This window comes from Pterocles gutturalis, unplaced genomic scaffold (assembly GCF_000699245.1).
Source record: "Pterocles gutturalis isolate BGI_N339 unplaced genomic scaffold, ASM69924v1 scaffold42688, whole genome shotgun sequence".
NCBI lineage: Eukaryota > Metazoa > Chordata > Aves > Pterocliformes > Pteroclidae > Pterocles > Pterocles gutturalis.
This window is the reverse complement of record NW_010121982.1, coordinates 4705-22491: the sequence shown is the minus strand read 5'-3', so window position 1 is coordinate 22491 and position 17787 is coordinate 4705. Positions and strand designations below refer to the sequence as shown.

General features: G+C 35.4%; 1 protein-coding gene across 1 annotated transcript; it reads right to left on the bottom strand.

Moving 5' to 3' along the window:
• Window positions 1-235: 235 nt before the first annotated feature.
• TMPRSS15 (transmembrane protease, serine 15) lies at window positions 236-17054 on the bottom strand (the record flags this gene model as incomplete). The annotated part of the gene is made up of 10 exons (XM_010077396.1): window positions 236-367; window positions 841-966; window positions 2231-2320; window positions 7055-7196; window positions 8367-8517; window positions 9002-9104; window positions 10047-10196; window positions 11463-11600; window positions 13485-13594; window positions 16946-17054. Coding segments are annotated over 10 exons (1251 nt in total), but the record flags the coding sequence as incomplete, so codon positions are not given.
• Window positions 17055-17787: the final 733 nt, after the last annotated feature.

Below are 17787 nucleotides of genomic sequence, written 5' to 3'. Positions count from 1 at the left end.
ACCTTAATGATTCTATGATTCTGTGATACAGAAAATGTGTCTGTAAAGCAACAAAATCATCACTTTTCTTTCTAGAAACATAAGGGACAGATGGGTAAACACTAGGCTTTTTCTCTTTAACTTTTTCATATTATCTGTTGATCAAAGGCTGAGAGTCACCTTCCACTCTCCACTTTTTCTCAAATGTGTTTGACCAGTGGTATAACCTTTTAAATACAAGGGTTCATATGCTTACCTAGATGGTAGCCAGTCGTAAAGTTTGCGAGAAATCCCTTCTTTCTTTCAGACTTGTCTGTAAGGAGGATTACTGTCATCTGGTTTGTTGTAGAGAAGACATCTGGCAATGGGCCTTGTCCTGTATAGACAGCTGTTGTCCAGGAGAACATGAATGTATTTAAGCTATTTTGTTCTTATGTATTTCACAGTGTTTTGGGTTCAAAAGCAAATACTGCTACCACATGAATACAGTTATTCCCCCAAACATAACTGCTATCAGACTGCAATGATCAAAGCTCAGTCCCAAATTTGACACATCAGTATAGAAAATAAGGTTCAGCTAAGAGATTATGCTTCTGTTTGTCCATATACATGAGCCGTCTTATTTATTATGAAGTTAGTTTCATTTGAATTGCGTAGAAAGCTGAGTGTGTGCAAGCATTCGCAAAATATGATGTCACATACAGTATGCTTTCTTGAGTTTTCCTCCTAATTTTTGAGATCCAAAAATGTGAAGAAATGTAGAATTAAATTAGAGATAATTAACTTTCTTTTATATTATATCCATTGGTTTGCTACAGCTGTCTGATTGCATTCATTTTAGAACCCAGTTCTGGTACTTGCCCAAAAGTAAGGAATTCGGTCCTCTGCCATCTCTGACTTCAACTACATCATTAATATTTTCCAGATCAAAAACCTGAAAATGAAGTTGAATGTTTTTTCCCTGTTCAGCGTTTAAGTACCACACACCTAGAAAATAATAACACAGACACAAAAATCACCTTTTCACTTGTTATATTTACTGTGTCATTTTCATGTTGAAGGATTTTGGGGAAAAAAAAAAAAACACCTGCTAAACTATTAAGAATCACCCAAGAGACTTATAAGTCTACATCTTATCTTTAAAAACAACTTACGCTGTCAAGTTCCAAATTTCAATTGACTCTCATTCTCTAAATCCCTTTTGAAAACTGGATTTAAGCTCCTAAGACATACACACATACATTTTTTACCATGCATGACAACTGTGAATTGCTAACTAGCAAAGCTAATTTTTTTTGTAACTGAACATGTGACAAATAGTCTTGTCTCTTAAGTCTTATTTGATAGTAAGACAATTTCTATAGTCTGTCACAGAAGCCTGTCTTTCAAGTTAGATATCTTTTTAGAGAAGTATTTGCTTCTGTTTAGCCTATGTTTATCATATTTAATCTATGTAAGTGTGTATGCTAAGAAAATCATTTAAGGAAAGAAAGTAAAATAAAAACAGCAATTTTTTAATCTCTTCATAGAATTAAAAGTATTTTCTCACAAGTAGGAATCTCATTTGGGAACTTGTGAAATAAATACCTGGAAATGAGAACCATACCTCAAATGGGACAGAAACACAAAATTACAACTCTTGTGATTAACATCCCAACACAATTCTCCATTTAAAGGTGAAGTAATAAATAATTAAAATTTAATTAAGAAGCAATGAGAAAGTTCTCTTCCTTGCTTCATCTGTCAACAGCAGGTAGTGGACCACCTTGAAATGTTTTCCGTTTTGCCAGCTGTGGCTTAGTCTAAATCAAGTAACGTTAGTAGAATAACAATGTATTTTCACTAGTATGCTAAGGAACATCCAATAAAGAGAGGATCCTTAGGATCCACTTCAAAATGAATACACACATATTAACCTGGCAAATATATCAAGGTGTAATGGTAAAATGGGGACTTTCAGCACCTTGTCTGTTGTTGCATTGACATAAAGACATTTGACGTAATAAGCATGATGAAATTGGCCTTTCTGAACCCATTTCAAGGGATTGTGCTTGTTTTCATCACTTTTTAATCAACTGGCACATGATTCTTTAGTTTCTGCTAAGTGACATATAGGCTTCAGTTGAAAGATCCCACTTTATATAGCTTAGAAATTTTTTGATGGACAATGTCTGACTTGGGAAAGTAGATTTAGTATCTCTACTTTTATATAGCTAAACTTTTCCTGAAGACTTGGAGAAGAATGACTTACAAAATGCTCGATTAGGGTAATCATTTGGAAAATTTTCAGAACTGAATGTACTGTTTGGCTCCCAGAGATCAACTGGCCCTCCACAGTCAGCTGAAAAAGAAAAACATTTCAAAAACATAGTTAACTATTTTCTCACTTTTGCAATCTGTTTTAACAAAGATAATTTGGAAAAAGTAACTATATGAAGAGGCTTTTCAAGCTAACTTCATCACTGTAAGGGTTCAGCGACGATGCCATTACTGTAAAGCTTGAGTTGTGAGAAGTCAACACTCCAGTAAGGACACAGAGCATTGAGGAAATAAGGTGTGCAAGAAGTTAATTGTCCTTATTAGTTACAGTGTCTAAGTCAGACCTGCTGACACACACAAGCAATGTCATAGTGTTATCTACAGCTGTATTTCGTATATAGCTGTTTGTGAAGTGCTGGTGCCCAGGTGCTCTGTATTCGTGATGGTACTATGAGAAGTCTTCCCCATGTAGTCAGGGAAAGAACCCAGTCTGTACTTCATTTGGTGATTATTGGTCTGCAAGCTGTGCACACGACAGAAAATATGAAGGAAAGAATGTGATACAGTCGACTATATGATTTACTAGTACATGAATATAAAAGCTAGAAAACATCAGAGTGGAAAGCCTCTCCTTCCCTCAAGTATAACCTATTTATGCGCTTGGCTTGTATGCCTTGCTTGTTATCTGATTGATCTTCTTGCAGCATTAGCAGAGTCGCTCAAGTAAAAAGGCCATTTTGTCATGTAGTAAATAAACCTTATAGAAAAAAACCCCTTATACTGTTATTTTGATTTCATCAGGACCCTAAAAACTTTTACAGTTCAACCTTGTAAATGGTAAAAGTAGCCATTTACTTTTTCCTTGAAACAACTGCTCCAGTAAGAAAGGTCTTTATCATAAATATATATATGTATTTATAAAAATGAATAAAATTTATTTAAAACCCAATATTGTAGATATGTATATACACACACTCTCACATAGACATAGCTAACTATACTTCATATATTCAATATTCATTTTCAATATATAGTTTGGATGGTGATCTACATCAGCTTCATATACTATTTGAAATACTATTGATTTTCATTTCAGCTGTACCATTAGAATGAACTTGGGTGTTTTCCCACTTCTGTTGTTCACAATTACTTTATTAAAAAATAAAGTGTTCCCCCACCTGCTTCAGGAAATAGAAGTTAAGGGAGAAGAAATTTTGTTTTGTTGTTGTTTTGTTCTTTGAATTAAAAATGATTTGTTTAACTTTCAGACTTTGGCTAAACTTTAACACTTCCCTCTCTCCCCGCTGGCCATGGCTGGAATTTTGTGTTTCATTATGTCTGTCAGTGTTGCATACTCTGACCACTTGGTTGGGGACTACATAATCTACAAATCGTTGAATCGTTGAGTTTGCCCATTGAAACCCACTGGGAGGAAGCCCCACTAAATACAAGAGAGGTTTCACAGAATCACAGAATCACAGAATGTTAGAGATTGGAAGGGACCTCGAAAGATCATCTAGTCCAATCCCCCTGCCGGAGCAGGAACACCTAGATCAGTTTGAACTTTCTCATTACAGCCATCTTGTAGAACTTCCTCTTTTACCAAATCACTCCTAGCAAGAAGCACCAAGTTTCTGAAAGGAAAAGGAACTGTTAACAATCACACATTGACTAAGAAATATATTATGCGTCAGCCATATGGCTCACAATGAGGACTACTTTCTGTAAATACCATTAGCAACAAAAAAAAAAATTACATTGGCTCTTGTTTTAATGGAATATTACTGCATGCAGAGACACGTAAGGATTGTAAAGCTGCATGAAGAATATATGATTCTTAGCCGGTATCATCTGATGATATGAGCAGAGCAAAACCAACTTTCTTAATAGCAGAACAGGGACGAGTTATGATGAAATCTGATCTGGTGTTGGCTACATGTGAGGTACATTAGTAATGATCTTCTTTCTCTTTCATGGGAAACCAATAAAAGTAATTGATTTTGCTTATGTGTGGAAAAAATGTTTTAAAAATTTCCAGTGATCTTTAAACATGAATTTATATGGAGTTATTGGTATAACTGTTACTCATTAGAGAACCAAATAGCAAAAAGCACCAACAATCTTGGTCCTTTCACTGAGAATAACAGAAGATTTTCTCAACACTGTAGAAAATGATATATGACCAATTAATAAAAAAAATGCTCTCTGCTTTACTCAGAACTTTAATTTATATTGACATACACAGGTTAAGTGTGGAATCTACGCTGCAATTTCCACACTGTTGTTTGTGTTAAAAGACAGGTTATGAATGAATATGAAGATGAAAGCAATCTTTGTTTTAGATGAAAGTGTAAGCTGACAGTCTTGTGCAAAAGACAAAACCAAATCCATCTTCCCTATCCTACCACCTAAGCCTTTTTTTTTACTTTTCAATGAGCTTTTGTGGCACTCTGAATGATGCCAGTGCCTCTTGCCAAAGCTCTACATCTAGCAAAAGAGATTGGCTCAGATCAAATTCTTTCATCTCTTGTTTATAGACATGACATTTGTAGTGAAAATATTAGTGTTAGTAAGCTTGCACCATATCCATCAAAGTACTTTCATACTTCTTTGAAGATGATTGATAAGATTCACCTTTTTTTTCAGCAGGTGGCAGATAGAATATATGTAGCATGCCTCAATAAAGTTATGCAAACCACTTAGTTTTTCCCCAGCGACAGCTTAGACTGTGTTTTTGTATCGTGTTGAAGGACAGTATGGAATCTCTCTATTCTGTTTCACAAGGAGCTATACGGCACATAACCGCTTCCTTTTTTTGAACCTTAAAATTTTATTGAGATATTTTGGGTAGAGATCTATAGTGTGAGTGACAGTTCTTTGCTGTTTGGACAGCAGCACTCAGCTACTATTTACCACAGGTTCGTTCTACGAGTAATAGTTAGACTGTTGCTACCTTGTGAGGTACGTTTGCCCACACCACCTGAAAGATGCCTGGAGGTGGCAGATCTCTCCATAGTATTACTTTAATGAAAACTACAATCAAATTCCAAAACTCACTTTAGTAAATTGTGACTGAAAAGACCAGTGTTATTAAAATTTAATTTTGCTGACAGAGAAAACCACCTTGTGTCTCAGAATGGAACTATAAAACTTGAATTTTACTCTTAAATTTAGAAGGTTTTGTTTTCCTACCTGTCCTGATGCAGTAGATTTAGAGGTGATAGATTTGATAGAATGATAATATTAGTACACAATACTTAAACGTGAATACAATACAAAAAGTCTTTTTATATTATTTTAGTTTTAGACCATTTTTATTTACTATATGATGTCAAGAGAGCAACTTGATGTGCTTTTTAAGTGGCGATAGATCTAATGGGAGGCAATAAATTACAAAGCCCTATCAGCCCTATTACAGCACAATAAATTACAAAGCCCTTTCAGATGTTATAATGACTTCTTTCCACAAGCTCTGTTCATATTTGTACCAGTTTTTGCTTTGAACATGTGTAGATCTGGTCAACACCATATGTAATCTTTCTTCATTGTTTTATATACATTTTCCAGATTTATAATGTTGGCTACAGGTATTTTTCCAGATTTTTCTCAGTAAGATTCTTGTAACTAGCTCTGTGAAACTAGAATGTTTTGAGGAAGCTTAAACCTCTGTGCTTTCCTCTGAAAAACTCTGCAGTGTGATGGCTCTTGATCAAGCAGTACAACCAGTCTGCAGAAGCGCATATGTGCTATAGGCAAAGACATTTCATGTTTCATTAACTTCTACTTGACTTGCAGAAGATGGCAAAAATGAGCAAAAAAATCCAATCTTCCTCCAGCTTCCCAATGAACCTGGGATTCAGAAGAGGTGCCAAGAAGATAGTGAGATGAAATGAGATGAGGACCCATTACACTGGAAAAAAGCCCCATCCATTATTACTAGAGCAAGCACCTACTCATCACTCTTGCCTTTCCACAAGGAGTAGAGTTAGCAAATGCAAAATTGAAGAAGTCGGGCTTAGGTTTTGACACATTCCATAATTTATGCATATATTGAAACCTCTCTTTAGATCGGGGAGTGGAAAGAGTTCTTTTATTTTTTTGGTCCACTCATTTACTCCAAAACCAGAATAACTGCTATCTTTTTGCCCTTTCTGTTTCCCTATTTAATTTATTTTCAAAGTAAATATTGCTTTCTTTTTCATTTTTAATGTAAGCGCATAGAGTAGAAATAACAATGCAGTCAAATTCATATTGGAAAGAACTCATTCATTGTGAGCAATTTTAGACACTCACATAGATCGTGCTCCATTCTTCAACCATTCTGACACTATTATAGATTCTTTCCCCTAAAAATGGGATTTTTCAGTGTGCATGTGTTCACAGAATTTGGTGAATTTCTACTACTGAGACCTCTGGCAATATTACTATGTGACTTTGCTCATTCTCTTATTCCTCTGCTACATTGCTTATAATTTCAAATACAGAGGTTGTAATCTTCCTACTCTTTCTTCTTCCTTCCCTTTCAGTGGCTTCCTGGAAGCTTTACTAACTGAAACGTTTAGAGAGAAATCCTGAATTCTTTAATTATCCTCTGCTCTTACAGTTTTGGAAGATACTGTACTGATAGCTTAGACTATGAATTTACCAGTTCTGTAGCTATCAGTGGAGCCATGGGCAGGGAACCTGATCTTTCAGAGATAATTTTATAATGCTGAAGAAAGATTTTTCTAAAAGAGAAGGTTTAAAGTTCTGAATCAGTCAAACACAAATACAGTAATAGGAAATGACAATCAACTGTAATTTAGTGTTTACTTACTGGGAACTGAAGGGGCAGGAGTAACAGCTGGAATCACAGTTGGCTCTACATACATACTTTCATTACACCTTCCCTTTGTCAGGCCAATGTCATCCAAGGCAATATCACTGGGACCACGCTTTTTAAAACCATCAAAAGTAATCTGAAGTTCATAAAAAAAAATTAGAATTTTATAATTTAATGAAACATTTTTCAGCTTCCTGTGCTGAGCCATTCTGTCTTCTTTCTTGAATGCTCTGATTTCCACTATAATCTACACTGGTGCTACACTCAGAGGAAGGCATCAAGGATGAGACAGGATTCCTTGAAGAACAGAACAACACTGCATACTTAGTGGATTATTCTAAGGAATGCAGGAACTTCTTTGTATAAATTATGAACATGATTTAAAACTATTCAATCGTTTTACTTTTTATATATAAATACATGTAATTTTTGAAACACAAATTCTGTATCACTCATCAGTCCAAACTTCTGATCTAATGGCATATCTCCATGAAAAATTGAAATTAATCTCATTTGTTTGTATTGTGCTTTAATATCCACATATTTAAAGTAATCCTGCTACCAAGGAATTTGTGCTGGTGAAATACAGCTAGGTATAGCACTCTTCCTGAGATCATAAAACACACATTTGCTGGAAATCTGATGAAGCCAGGTCACAGATGCATTTACTTCCTCAGATGGTAAATGCTTCTTTCTGGCAGTGATTTTGCATCAATCAAAACTACTATAGCAGGACAAGCCATCCCAAATACCTATAAAAAGAAAGTGTTCTCAATAGAAAGTTGCTGAAGGGATTCTCTAGCATGAATCTCCTCCTTTTGTTTACCAATAAGTCAAGTCAGTTGTTAGCCATGTGGCCCCAGATAAACTTAGATCTGGAACACATTTGCAGTGAATTATTCTGTAATTAATTAGTGAAAGTAGTGCTTCAGAATCTGAAATACTCTCATGGCTAAGTGCTTCATATCACACACAATGTCAAGATTTTAAAGTCCACATAGATTTTGATTGGCTTTGAAAACCCTTGTTTTGTGGAAAGCTCTCTTTCAGTATAACATTGATTGTCCCACAACAATGTTAAGATTTTCTCTTTTCTACAATAATAACACTTTAAATTCCAGGGGGGGGGGGGATGACAACTGGGGACTCCAGTCTTCTGAATGCTAACATTTATTTGATGGCATGCATTAGTAAATAGTACTAGATACTATCTTTAGAGCTGTGGGTCATTTAGTTCATTTGGCAGAAAACTCTGATATCAGTTTAGCTAAAATAAATTTAAAAAATAACAAGCAGTTTAACAAACCTTAAAATCAGATGTTTCGTTTAGAGTTACTTGTCCATAATTCCAGTTGTTTCCATAGTTTCCTTCTTTCTGGAAAATGATCTTTTCCAAACCATGCTCATTAGTTATACTAACACTTAAACGGTAAACATTAGGACTGTACATGAAATACCTTGAGGAGGAAGAGCAATTTTGGTATTATTAGAAGAAAGTGAAATTTCGTTAAAAAATACTAGGCCTTTTATTTTATAAATGGTTTTGTGGAATTAGGACTAATATTCAGTGAGCATGAAAATAAAATTAATCTTATGTTTAGATTATACCTGGAAGATTTACTTCGTACTTTGCTATATTTTCTACAGAGGACTGGTTAAGCTTCATGACAAAAAACATTTCAGGGATTCTTAATATAATTTCTGTATAGAAATTAATATTGTATGCAGGGTGAGAAAGAAAACACATTAAAGCTAACTTCAAGACTCAAAGCTATAAAGGAGTCAAAGTTCCAAGCCTAGAGTTCAGACTGATCATGAAAATACAAACAAAAGTAGGTTTTTATTGCTGGCACACTGACTTGGATGAATGTTATATATGAAAGAAAGCTATTTGGTTTTATTCTTGAACTAAATATATGTTTAGGAATTATGTAAGAATACCAAAAGCTTAGACAATATGGATCTGAAGAGACCAAAGGCAAACTCATAATCCGGACTCTCTCTTCTCCGAACCCTAGTCCTATGGGTGTTGAAATATAAAATCCTGCAAGATAATGAGAACATTTTAGTAAGTACAAAAAAAAAATTTCTATCCAATAGCATGTTGAATAGTATTTTTCTTTTCCTGGGAGTAACTTCTTCCAGAATAATTTGTGTTTTTTCCAGTTATTTGTCACTGAATAAGTTCTGTATAAGTCTTGAACAGAATACATATAGCCATTGCAAAACCCAAATTATGTTAATTAGTTTTAGCTGGACTGACAAATCAACAGAGAAAGAGATTGTTTGATTTTCTTCTTGAAGCAGATATTAAAACTTTTGGAGTCTAATTTTGGGATAGGCATTTGTGATAGACATTCAAAATCTAATTCCTTGCAGTATTGTTTCTTTAATTAAAACTCGCATTTGATATAATCACTCTTCTGATTAAGTTGTTTTGCTATAGCAGTTGCTGGAGGGTGTGTTTTCCGTACGTGTTGAAAATTAGTGTGTTTGGTTTGTGATTCTAGCTGGGGACACGGGTGCCCTATGTACCCTGCAGGTCAACTTTATGTTAACTCAAAATTATCCTGTGACAATCATGAGGATGCCACCAGTAGACAGGGGTGAAATAAAAGTGATTTCCCTAAAATGTAAATATGCTTGGTTTTTTCCTTAAGGTTGTTTGACCTATAACACTGTTGTGCAATAGAAATTTCTTTCTCAGATAAGGCACTTTTGCATATTAATAGCTTTGAAACTTTTCAATACCTCACACTTTAATCACTTTATATATTCCTTTGTTTCTTCTTTTAGTTTTGGTATATTTCCACAAGATGGCAATCAGTAGCATAAGGAGTTTTGTCTGGTTGCCCTGACTCATTTATAGAGTAGAATAAAATTACATCCCAATAATACCACTGTGAAGAATCCATTTTACAGTGGTATAACATAAGCTAAATCAAGCTTTTCCTTTAATCTGTAAGCAACTTGTGTTTGATCTTACCTGACATGTTGCCAAATGTATGATCAAAATCAGGACCACTCATAAAGGGAAAGGTAGGGCCCTGAACTCTCTCCCAGTCTGAGTCATCATTTAAATCTTGTATCCAGTAACAAAAACCATCTTCAAAAGTGCAATTGACTTTCTCATAATCTGTGAATAAGAAACTCTAGTAAATAAAAATGACAGAGATATTAAACATTTTCTCAGAATTACATAAGAATGAGTGATGAACAATGTAAATTCTTAAATGTGGTTGAAAATTGGAGCCCTCGGTTACTCAATTTCCTCTTCTATGCAAGGCAACATAATTGCTCAAATAAATGTGTCATCTGTAATTTTTAACAAAATACTATCACTGAAGGTGGCCCTACATGCTCTTGCACTCATGCATCAACCTTCTTTTTTGACCCTTCGCCAGTAATGTGGTGGGGGAATGAGAAGGGACCCCTTGCATAGCTAAGACGAAGGGCTAACCCTGCTCTTTTTCTCTTTTCTTTGCCAAAACCTGGGTTGGTCCAGATGAAATGGCTCACCACCAGACCTGAATGCGCAGAAGATAACTACTGTGCTGCATGCACCAGGGATGCCCCTTTCCTTGGTCTTCTCCTTTGCTCTTTCTTTGCACACACATATTTGCTGCAACATCCTCATGACTTTTCTTCCCATAATATTTTGCTCAGTGTCTTTTCAAGGTGATTTGAAGTGCAGTTCAGCCTCCAGCAAGGGCTTCCACACGACAAGAGTTTGCTGGCACTCTGGATGCTTCCTGCAGCATATCCTTTCCCAGTTACATTCCCTATTCATATCGTGCTCAAAATTTAGCAACTGAAGACATCTTCACTTGCCCAATCTGCGTCTACATTTATTTCTAATAAAAAACACCAATGCATGAGTCATATTGCTGCATTTTGTTGTCACTGTAGATTTACTGCATGTGGAATTTTTCCAATCTTATTTACTGAAGCAGGTATTTTCCGAAATGTTAGTTTTACCATTTGGGACTATTGATTGTGGCAATAAGTTAGGACGTCAGAAACTCTCGAGACCAGGTACTGTCAGGTGATCACAGAATAATGATTAGTGTCAGTGATTCAACAGTGGGCATTAGTGAACAAACTGCCTGAGGGGAATCTGATGGAGATATAGCCAGAGTTTTATTCTTTTATTTTAACAGATTAGCTTTGTAAGACATCACCCTACTGCTAGATACAGGCCTGTAAGCTTGTGGACAGTCTTACTGAAGTCAATGATTTGATCTTTAAAATAGTATGAATTTTCTCAAAGTAGATCTAGTTACTGGACTGAAGCCAGAAAATATGGCTTACCTTTTCATCTCCATTTTGTCAAACTGAAAAAATAGTTTCACCAGGCTTTTGGGATAACAAACAAATGCACACAGAGAAAAATAACACTTACTGTTTAGTTCAGTTGCATTAAATGCAGTGTACATTGCGTTAAAGCCATTGTAATTTTCAGAATAATCGGATATAAACAGTGCTGTAGCCTCATGAGAAAAAATGTAAATTGTCTCAGGATTAGGCCCTGACAGAGAAGCTGAGAACAAATAAAGAATAATACAGTCAGAGAAAACAATGTCATGCACAATAAAATCTCCAGTGCTGTCACAAAAATACAATGGATTAGTTTTTTTAGTCTTAAAGAATGCTTTTCCCTCTTATACTGTGATCTTGTCTACAGTAGCTTCAAAACCCTGAAGGCATTTAGCTATTTGGCTGCCCTGTAAGTATTCTGCATATTCCATCTCTCATATACATCCATATGGATAGCAGCTAGTGGAGAAATGTCTCTTAGTACCCATACTCAATACTATAATCTTCATATCCATGTTTACGATGCTGTTAATGTTCCCAGAACTTACAGATACGCACTCTGAAGCTCTATAATCACAGTATTGACTGTATATTGTTATTATATTTATTTACTCTCACAATTTAATAATTAGCACACACTTACAGGTAGTCAAAGCGTAAGGAAACTATGAAATTGCATAGGTATTTCATTTTGGAATGTACACATGAAGGCATATAGCACAGGAAGAATTACAATGTTCTGAGAAGTGACTGGGTGTTAGATAATCTCATTAAGCTCCATCTTCCATGAAAGGTTGGACCACAGGTCCCTTCCAACCTGGGCTGTTCTATGATTCTGTGGTGCAATGTATCCAGATTTAACTTTAAATTATAAATTAATTTATACTCACTCATAAAAAAATCCAGATGTGTGAAAGGATTGATACAAGTCAACACAAAGTAAAATAGTTACTCCTCCATCTACAGCTGATATAGGCAACAACCGTTAGATTAGTGATTGCATTCAGGATAAAGAAAATCCTGAATTCATCACTGTTCTGTGAAAGGTTTTGCCTCCGCTCTTTTTCTTCCAAAGTCCTTGCCCAATTTTTCACAAATAGAGAGACTACTTTTCTGAGGAAGAGCTATTTACGTACTTGTAATACTATATAATTGAAACAGTGACAAATTATTAAGGAAAGACATTGGATGTCATCTCTCACACTTTTAATTATATGTGTGCTATTTTCCTTCCTCCTTCTCAGGTTCTTTTACTGACTTAAATGGAGAGTATTAGTCTGGAAATGTCTTCTAATCCTTCTTTCCTCTACATTTGGTATTTCTAGTACCTGTAAATCTAGCCCTCAAACTGCAAGGTTTTAGGCAATCCAGTGAAAGACAGTCTTTAACATTGTCTTCAAGTGTTTGTGGTATCACTGGTCATCCCCATAGCAGTCCCTGAAACCATGCAAGCTAGTGGCTGCTGCAGAGCATATTATTGAAGCAATCTCTCAAATCTAAATTGAAATTCCAAAGGGGGGTTAAATTCAAAGCAGTACTGAAAGGGTAGAATTTCTCCTTTCTTTATTTTATGAGTCCTTTGCTATTTCTCATTCCCATTCTCCCCCTGTTTCCACAAACAAGGTTAAATAATAATATATCTTTCTGACTTATCCCTGTATATTTATCTTCAAGTACATGTATGCCACCTCTGATGGAATTCAGCTGGATAGACTGAGTCTTGTAAAAAATGTGCAAAACCTTTTTACCAGAACAGAATGTAGAGACAGAGATAAGGTATCATCAATATTTCAGTGTCTGAGGAAAGCAGTGCCATGCTTGTAATGAATTTCAGGGAGTACCACAATACTTCTCCCAACAGCTTCACTCTAGTTGCTTTCATTTTATGTCACTGTCTGTGATATTGCAGGATCTTCTTACAACTTATTTCCACTTTTTGTAAGAGTAGATAAGTATATCAAGTTCAGTTGTCTAACAGGGAAAACTTTATGCCAATGCATTCTTCCACTTGAATATAGGCATACAGTCTTTTTTCACTTTAAAACACTTATTTTACCACTTAGATTTTATTAATGGAAACGTAATATTAGCTGAAAAATATTCTTACCTCTTAAAATCTTGTTTTGGCCTATACCTTCAAAAATATTTAAAATGTCTGCATATTCTTGCGTATGAAAAGAAGTGAAGTTCAGTTTAATGGATAACCCTTGAGGCACTCTAAGATAACAAAAGAAAAATAAACCTCAAAACTGAAAGTCATGTTCTAGTAATCTTTTTTTGACTGCAGTAAATTAATTGCATGCTCAAATGATCCTAAGTTCAGAAACAAAGTAAAATTACATTAATCAAGTTTATTGATCAAGTTTAGCTATTTGGTTGAATTCTAGTTTGTAAATTATTACCATAAACCTTTTGTAACAGTGCAAGTAATCCTTTACTCAGTAGAATGAAGTATATGTTTTAGGAATTGAATCTTCTAAACTATAGAATCTGAATTTCATCTGAAGAGTTTTTTTGTGTTTTTTTTTTTCTTTTCTTTTTCTCTGCATCTTATTAATTTACAAGCCCAAAATAATGCTTCTTATGAGAAAAACAGTATTTGCATGAGGTTTGGGGATCCCAAACCCACTGTATGGGAACATGTTATCAAACCTAACCATCATCCAGTAAGTTTAATAACAAAAGTCACTGTAACTAAAGTGTAAAATGTACTGAGTTTTGTTTTGCTGCAGTTCTGTTCTTTCAGTAATCTGTATCTAAGTAGGTCTCCCATTGCCTTTCCGCTAAACATATACAATATTCCACATTCTAAAACCCTACCATCACAATCAGCTTAGCTTACTGTACCACTATTTGTTGTCTTCTGGATTTTCTTTTGTTATTTATTTCTCCATTGGAAAAAAAAAATCCTTGGTTTGAAAAGAGTAAACCATTTAATTGAAAGGTAACCTTTCAGGAAGCTAATCCTGAAGCTAATCCTGAAGCTAAGGGAAATATTGAGCATACTGCTCTCATTTTTGAAAGGAGAGGAAATAAAAGCTTCATTCAGGGAGGAGTTAAATGGAGTGGAAATGTAAAAACTTTTCATAAATATATGTGGAAATCTTTATAGACAAAGAAAGGTAGAAGACAAATCAAATCTTGCATGTGTTATAGGGTGACTTTTAACACATTTTGATAGGGATAATAAAGTGAGAGGAGAAACTGTCTCTCATTGTTTACTGGAAAATCCAAAAGGTTCCCTCATAGAAACAATTCTGTTCAAAAGGAAGACAAAATTTGAGTACCGCAGTGAATGGTGGACCAATGGGCTGAGGCCAATTGTATGAGGTTCAATAAAGCCAAGTGCAGGGTCCTGCACTTTGGTCACAACAATCCCCTGCAACGCTACAGGATCGGGGCCAAGTGGCTGGAAAGCTGCCCAGCAGAGAGGGACCTAGGGGTGCTGGTCGACAGCTGGCTGAACATGAGCCAGCAGTGTGCCCAGGTGGCCAAGAAGGCCAATGGCATCCTGTCCTGCACCAGCTATAGTGTGGCCAGCAGGACTAGGGAAGTGATTGTGCCCCTGTACTTGGCACTGGTGAGGCCACACCTTGAATCCTGTGTTCAGTTTTGGGCCCCTCACCACAAGAAGGACATTGAGGTGCTGGAGCAGGTCCAGAGAAGGGCAATGAAGCTGGGGAAGGGTCTGGAGCACAGGTCTTATGAGGAGCGGCTGAGGGAGCTGGGGTTGTTTAGTCTAGAGAAGAGGAGGCTGAGAGGAGACCTTATCACTCTCTACAACTACCTGAAAGGAGGTTGTAGTGAGATGGGTGCTGGCCTCTTCTCTAAAGTAACAAGTGATAGGACAAGAGGAAATGGCCTCAAGTTACACCAGGGAAGGTTTAGGCTGGATATCAGGAAAAATTTCTTCACTGAAAGAGTGATCAGGCATTGGAACAGGCTGCCCAGGGAAGCGGTGGAGTCACCATCCCTGGAGGGGTTCAAGAAACTTGTAGATGGGGTGCTTAGGGACATGGTTTAGTGAGTTAGGTGGTGTTGGGTTGATGGTTGGACTTGACGATCCTTGAGGTCTTTTCCAACCTTAATGATTCTATGATTCTATGATTCCATGAATTAGTGTTGCCAGATTTTTTTTAAAAGCAGATAACTGGAAAATAAAACCATACGGTTGGTTTTGTCATTGATAAATCTGTATTTAGACAAATCTGCAGCATCTGTACTATATTATCTGCAATTACTCATGATTCCTTCCAAAACTAAGCATTTGTTAGCTACATACCTGGTATAGATATCTACCTAATACAATGGGTTCTTGCAGCTATAGCAGTGTTTGAAGCAAAATTAACACTTAGAAGGAAGTAGATCACTTGAGACATGATTATTTGTGGTGCTCAAATTCTGTGACACCATGAACTGAGGAACAAGTCAGGCTTATATTCTAAAGGATAGAATATTGTGCTTTTCCTGTGACACAGGTACATTTTAAAACCAGATGTAGCTAGTAATTATTGGTGAATAGTATTGCTGAACACGAGAAGGAACAAATGTACTAAACAGAAGGAAAAGTATGACTTTTTCCTGAATCGTCAAGGTGAAGAAGAAAATCCTGAGCAAACTCAAAGGCTAGCACTTTCAAAGGAGCCTTGGGAATAAGAAGTCCAAATCTTATCTGATTTTGAAGGCATTTGCTTAATCTCCTTTGATACTCTTCTACAAAACTAATACTTCTCAGAATCAAAGAACAGACATTATTATGAAACTATAATAAAAATTACTGCCTTTCAGTAGGTAACTTTCATCAGTAACTTCTGAATAGGCTGTCATTGCAGGGATTTTTAGGAGCTTACAACTTGCAATCATCTGACTTATGTTAGATGTACATTAGGATAGCATTTATCACACACTATGGCTATTTTTTTTTTTTCTCCCTGGCCTGCGAAGTGGACCTAGAGTATCAAAGACAAATAGCTGTCTGTCCCTGTAGGCATGTATCCTTGATTAAACAAATTCCACCTCTTGTGCCTAGGGCTTAAAAGGAATTTGGTGCTTTTATGTTAAATGATATTCATGGGCTTTTAAAATATATTCTTAAAAGACTTAGGAGCACAAGTGTTGTTAACTCCCAGGTGATATGTGTATCCATAAATGACAAGGGAATTCTTGAAAATTCCATCTATTAGTAATAGTTTTATAATATAAAACCATTACCTAGAGACTAGTATTTGCTGTAATACTTTGAAACAGGTATCTTGCAATTATTTTGAAGTATGTGATTTATTTTGAGCTTACAAATATGTTCCTGTGTATGCATATAATACACAAGATTTCTCAAAGTCGTACCGAAGCATTTTTGTAAGTGGAAAAATTATTGATATAGTTATAGGTTTTAGGCATGCAACTTTTGAAAAAGAAGTTTCATAAATAGAAAGGAGAAAATGTTATTATGTATTTTCCATGATGGGGTATTTGGGAATACAAAGAAATGGCAGAAAGTTGATGTGCAGGAAACAAGATCACCTCATAAAAAAAATATGTTAGGTAGAAAATTATTGGAAAATGGCTTACAGTATAATCCATTGGCAAACAATATTTGCATTATATGGTTTTGGATAATTCATAGAGTGAAAAAACCCAGAGGAATCAGTCAACATAAATTTTCCATCACAAACTGCAGCTGTAAAGATATAATGAAGAACATTTGTCAAAATGTCATTTGAAGAACAGAATCAGAGCAAAAATGAGGGCAACCTTAGTTATTGTTTTACATTCATTGCCTTGGAAATGCTTTGTAAGCAGCAATGGAAAGACAAAGTAAAACACACTACCAACTTACTCCCATTTCTAATTCTTATGACTATTTGATGTCAAAGTACTATATGCAAAGAAAAGCAGTACAGATAATACACTTTTAAATTAGACACAATACAACTAATCCAAACTAGTCCAAACCAATCCAAATAATTCAAATCCAGCAGTTCGACTCAAATAATCCAACTCTATTTCATTTTATATTGTACATTCATAAGGAGAGAGAATCTTGACTCAACAGTTCTTATCTGCAGCTACTTTAAATCAGGAAACAGTGTTTGCACTACCAGAAACAATTTGATTTAATGTGAATAAAAGTAAGAAGGGATATGCTTGACTACTAGTATTTCTACTTTTATGAGCTTCCTAGTTCCTCGCCTTATATATTACTAGGTACTCAAAGAGATAGGTGGATATCCCAAGTTTCCTGCCAGCTATTGACTTAATTTGTCTGACGTAAATGTCATCTATCATAATATATTTTTCAAAAAGCTTTTATTAGTTTTGTTTCTTTGGTGCTGCTATTCGATTCTACGCATGTTCTTCAGTTTAAAAATGCGTTATTTTAAAAAAACTTATTTTTAAGCCTCGGCAAGATT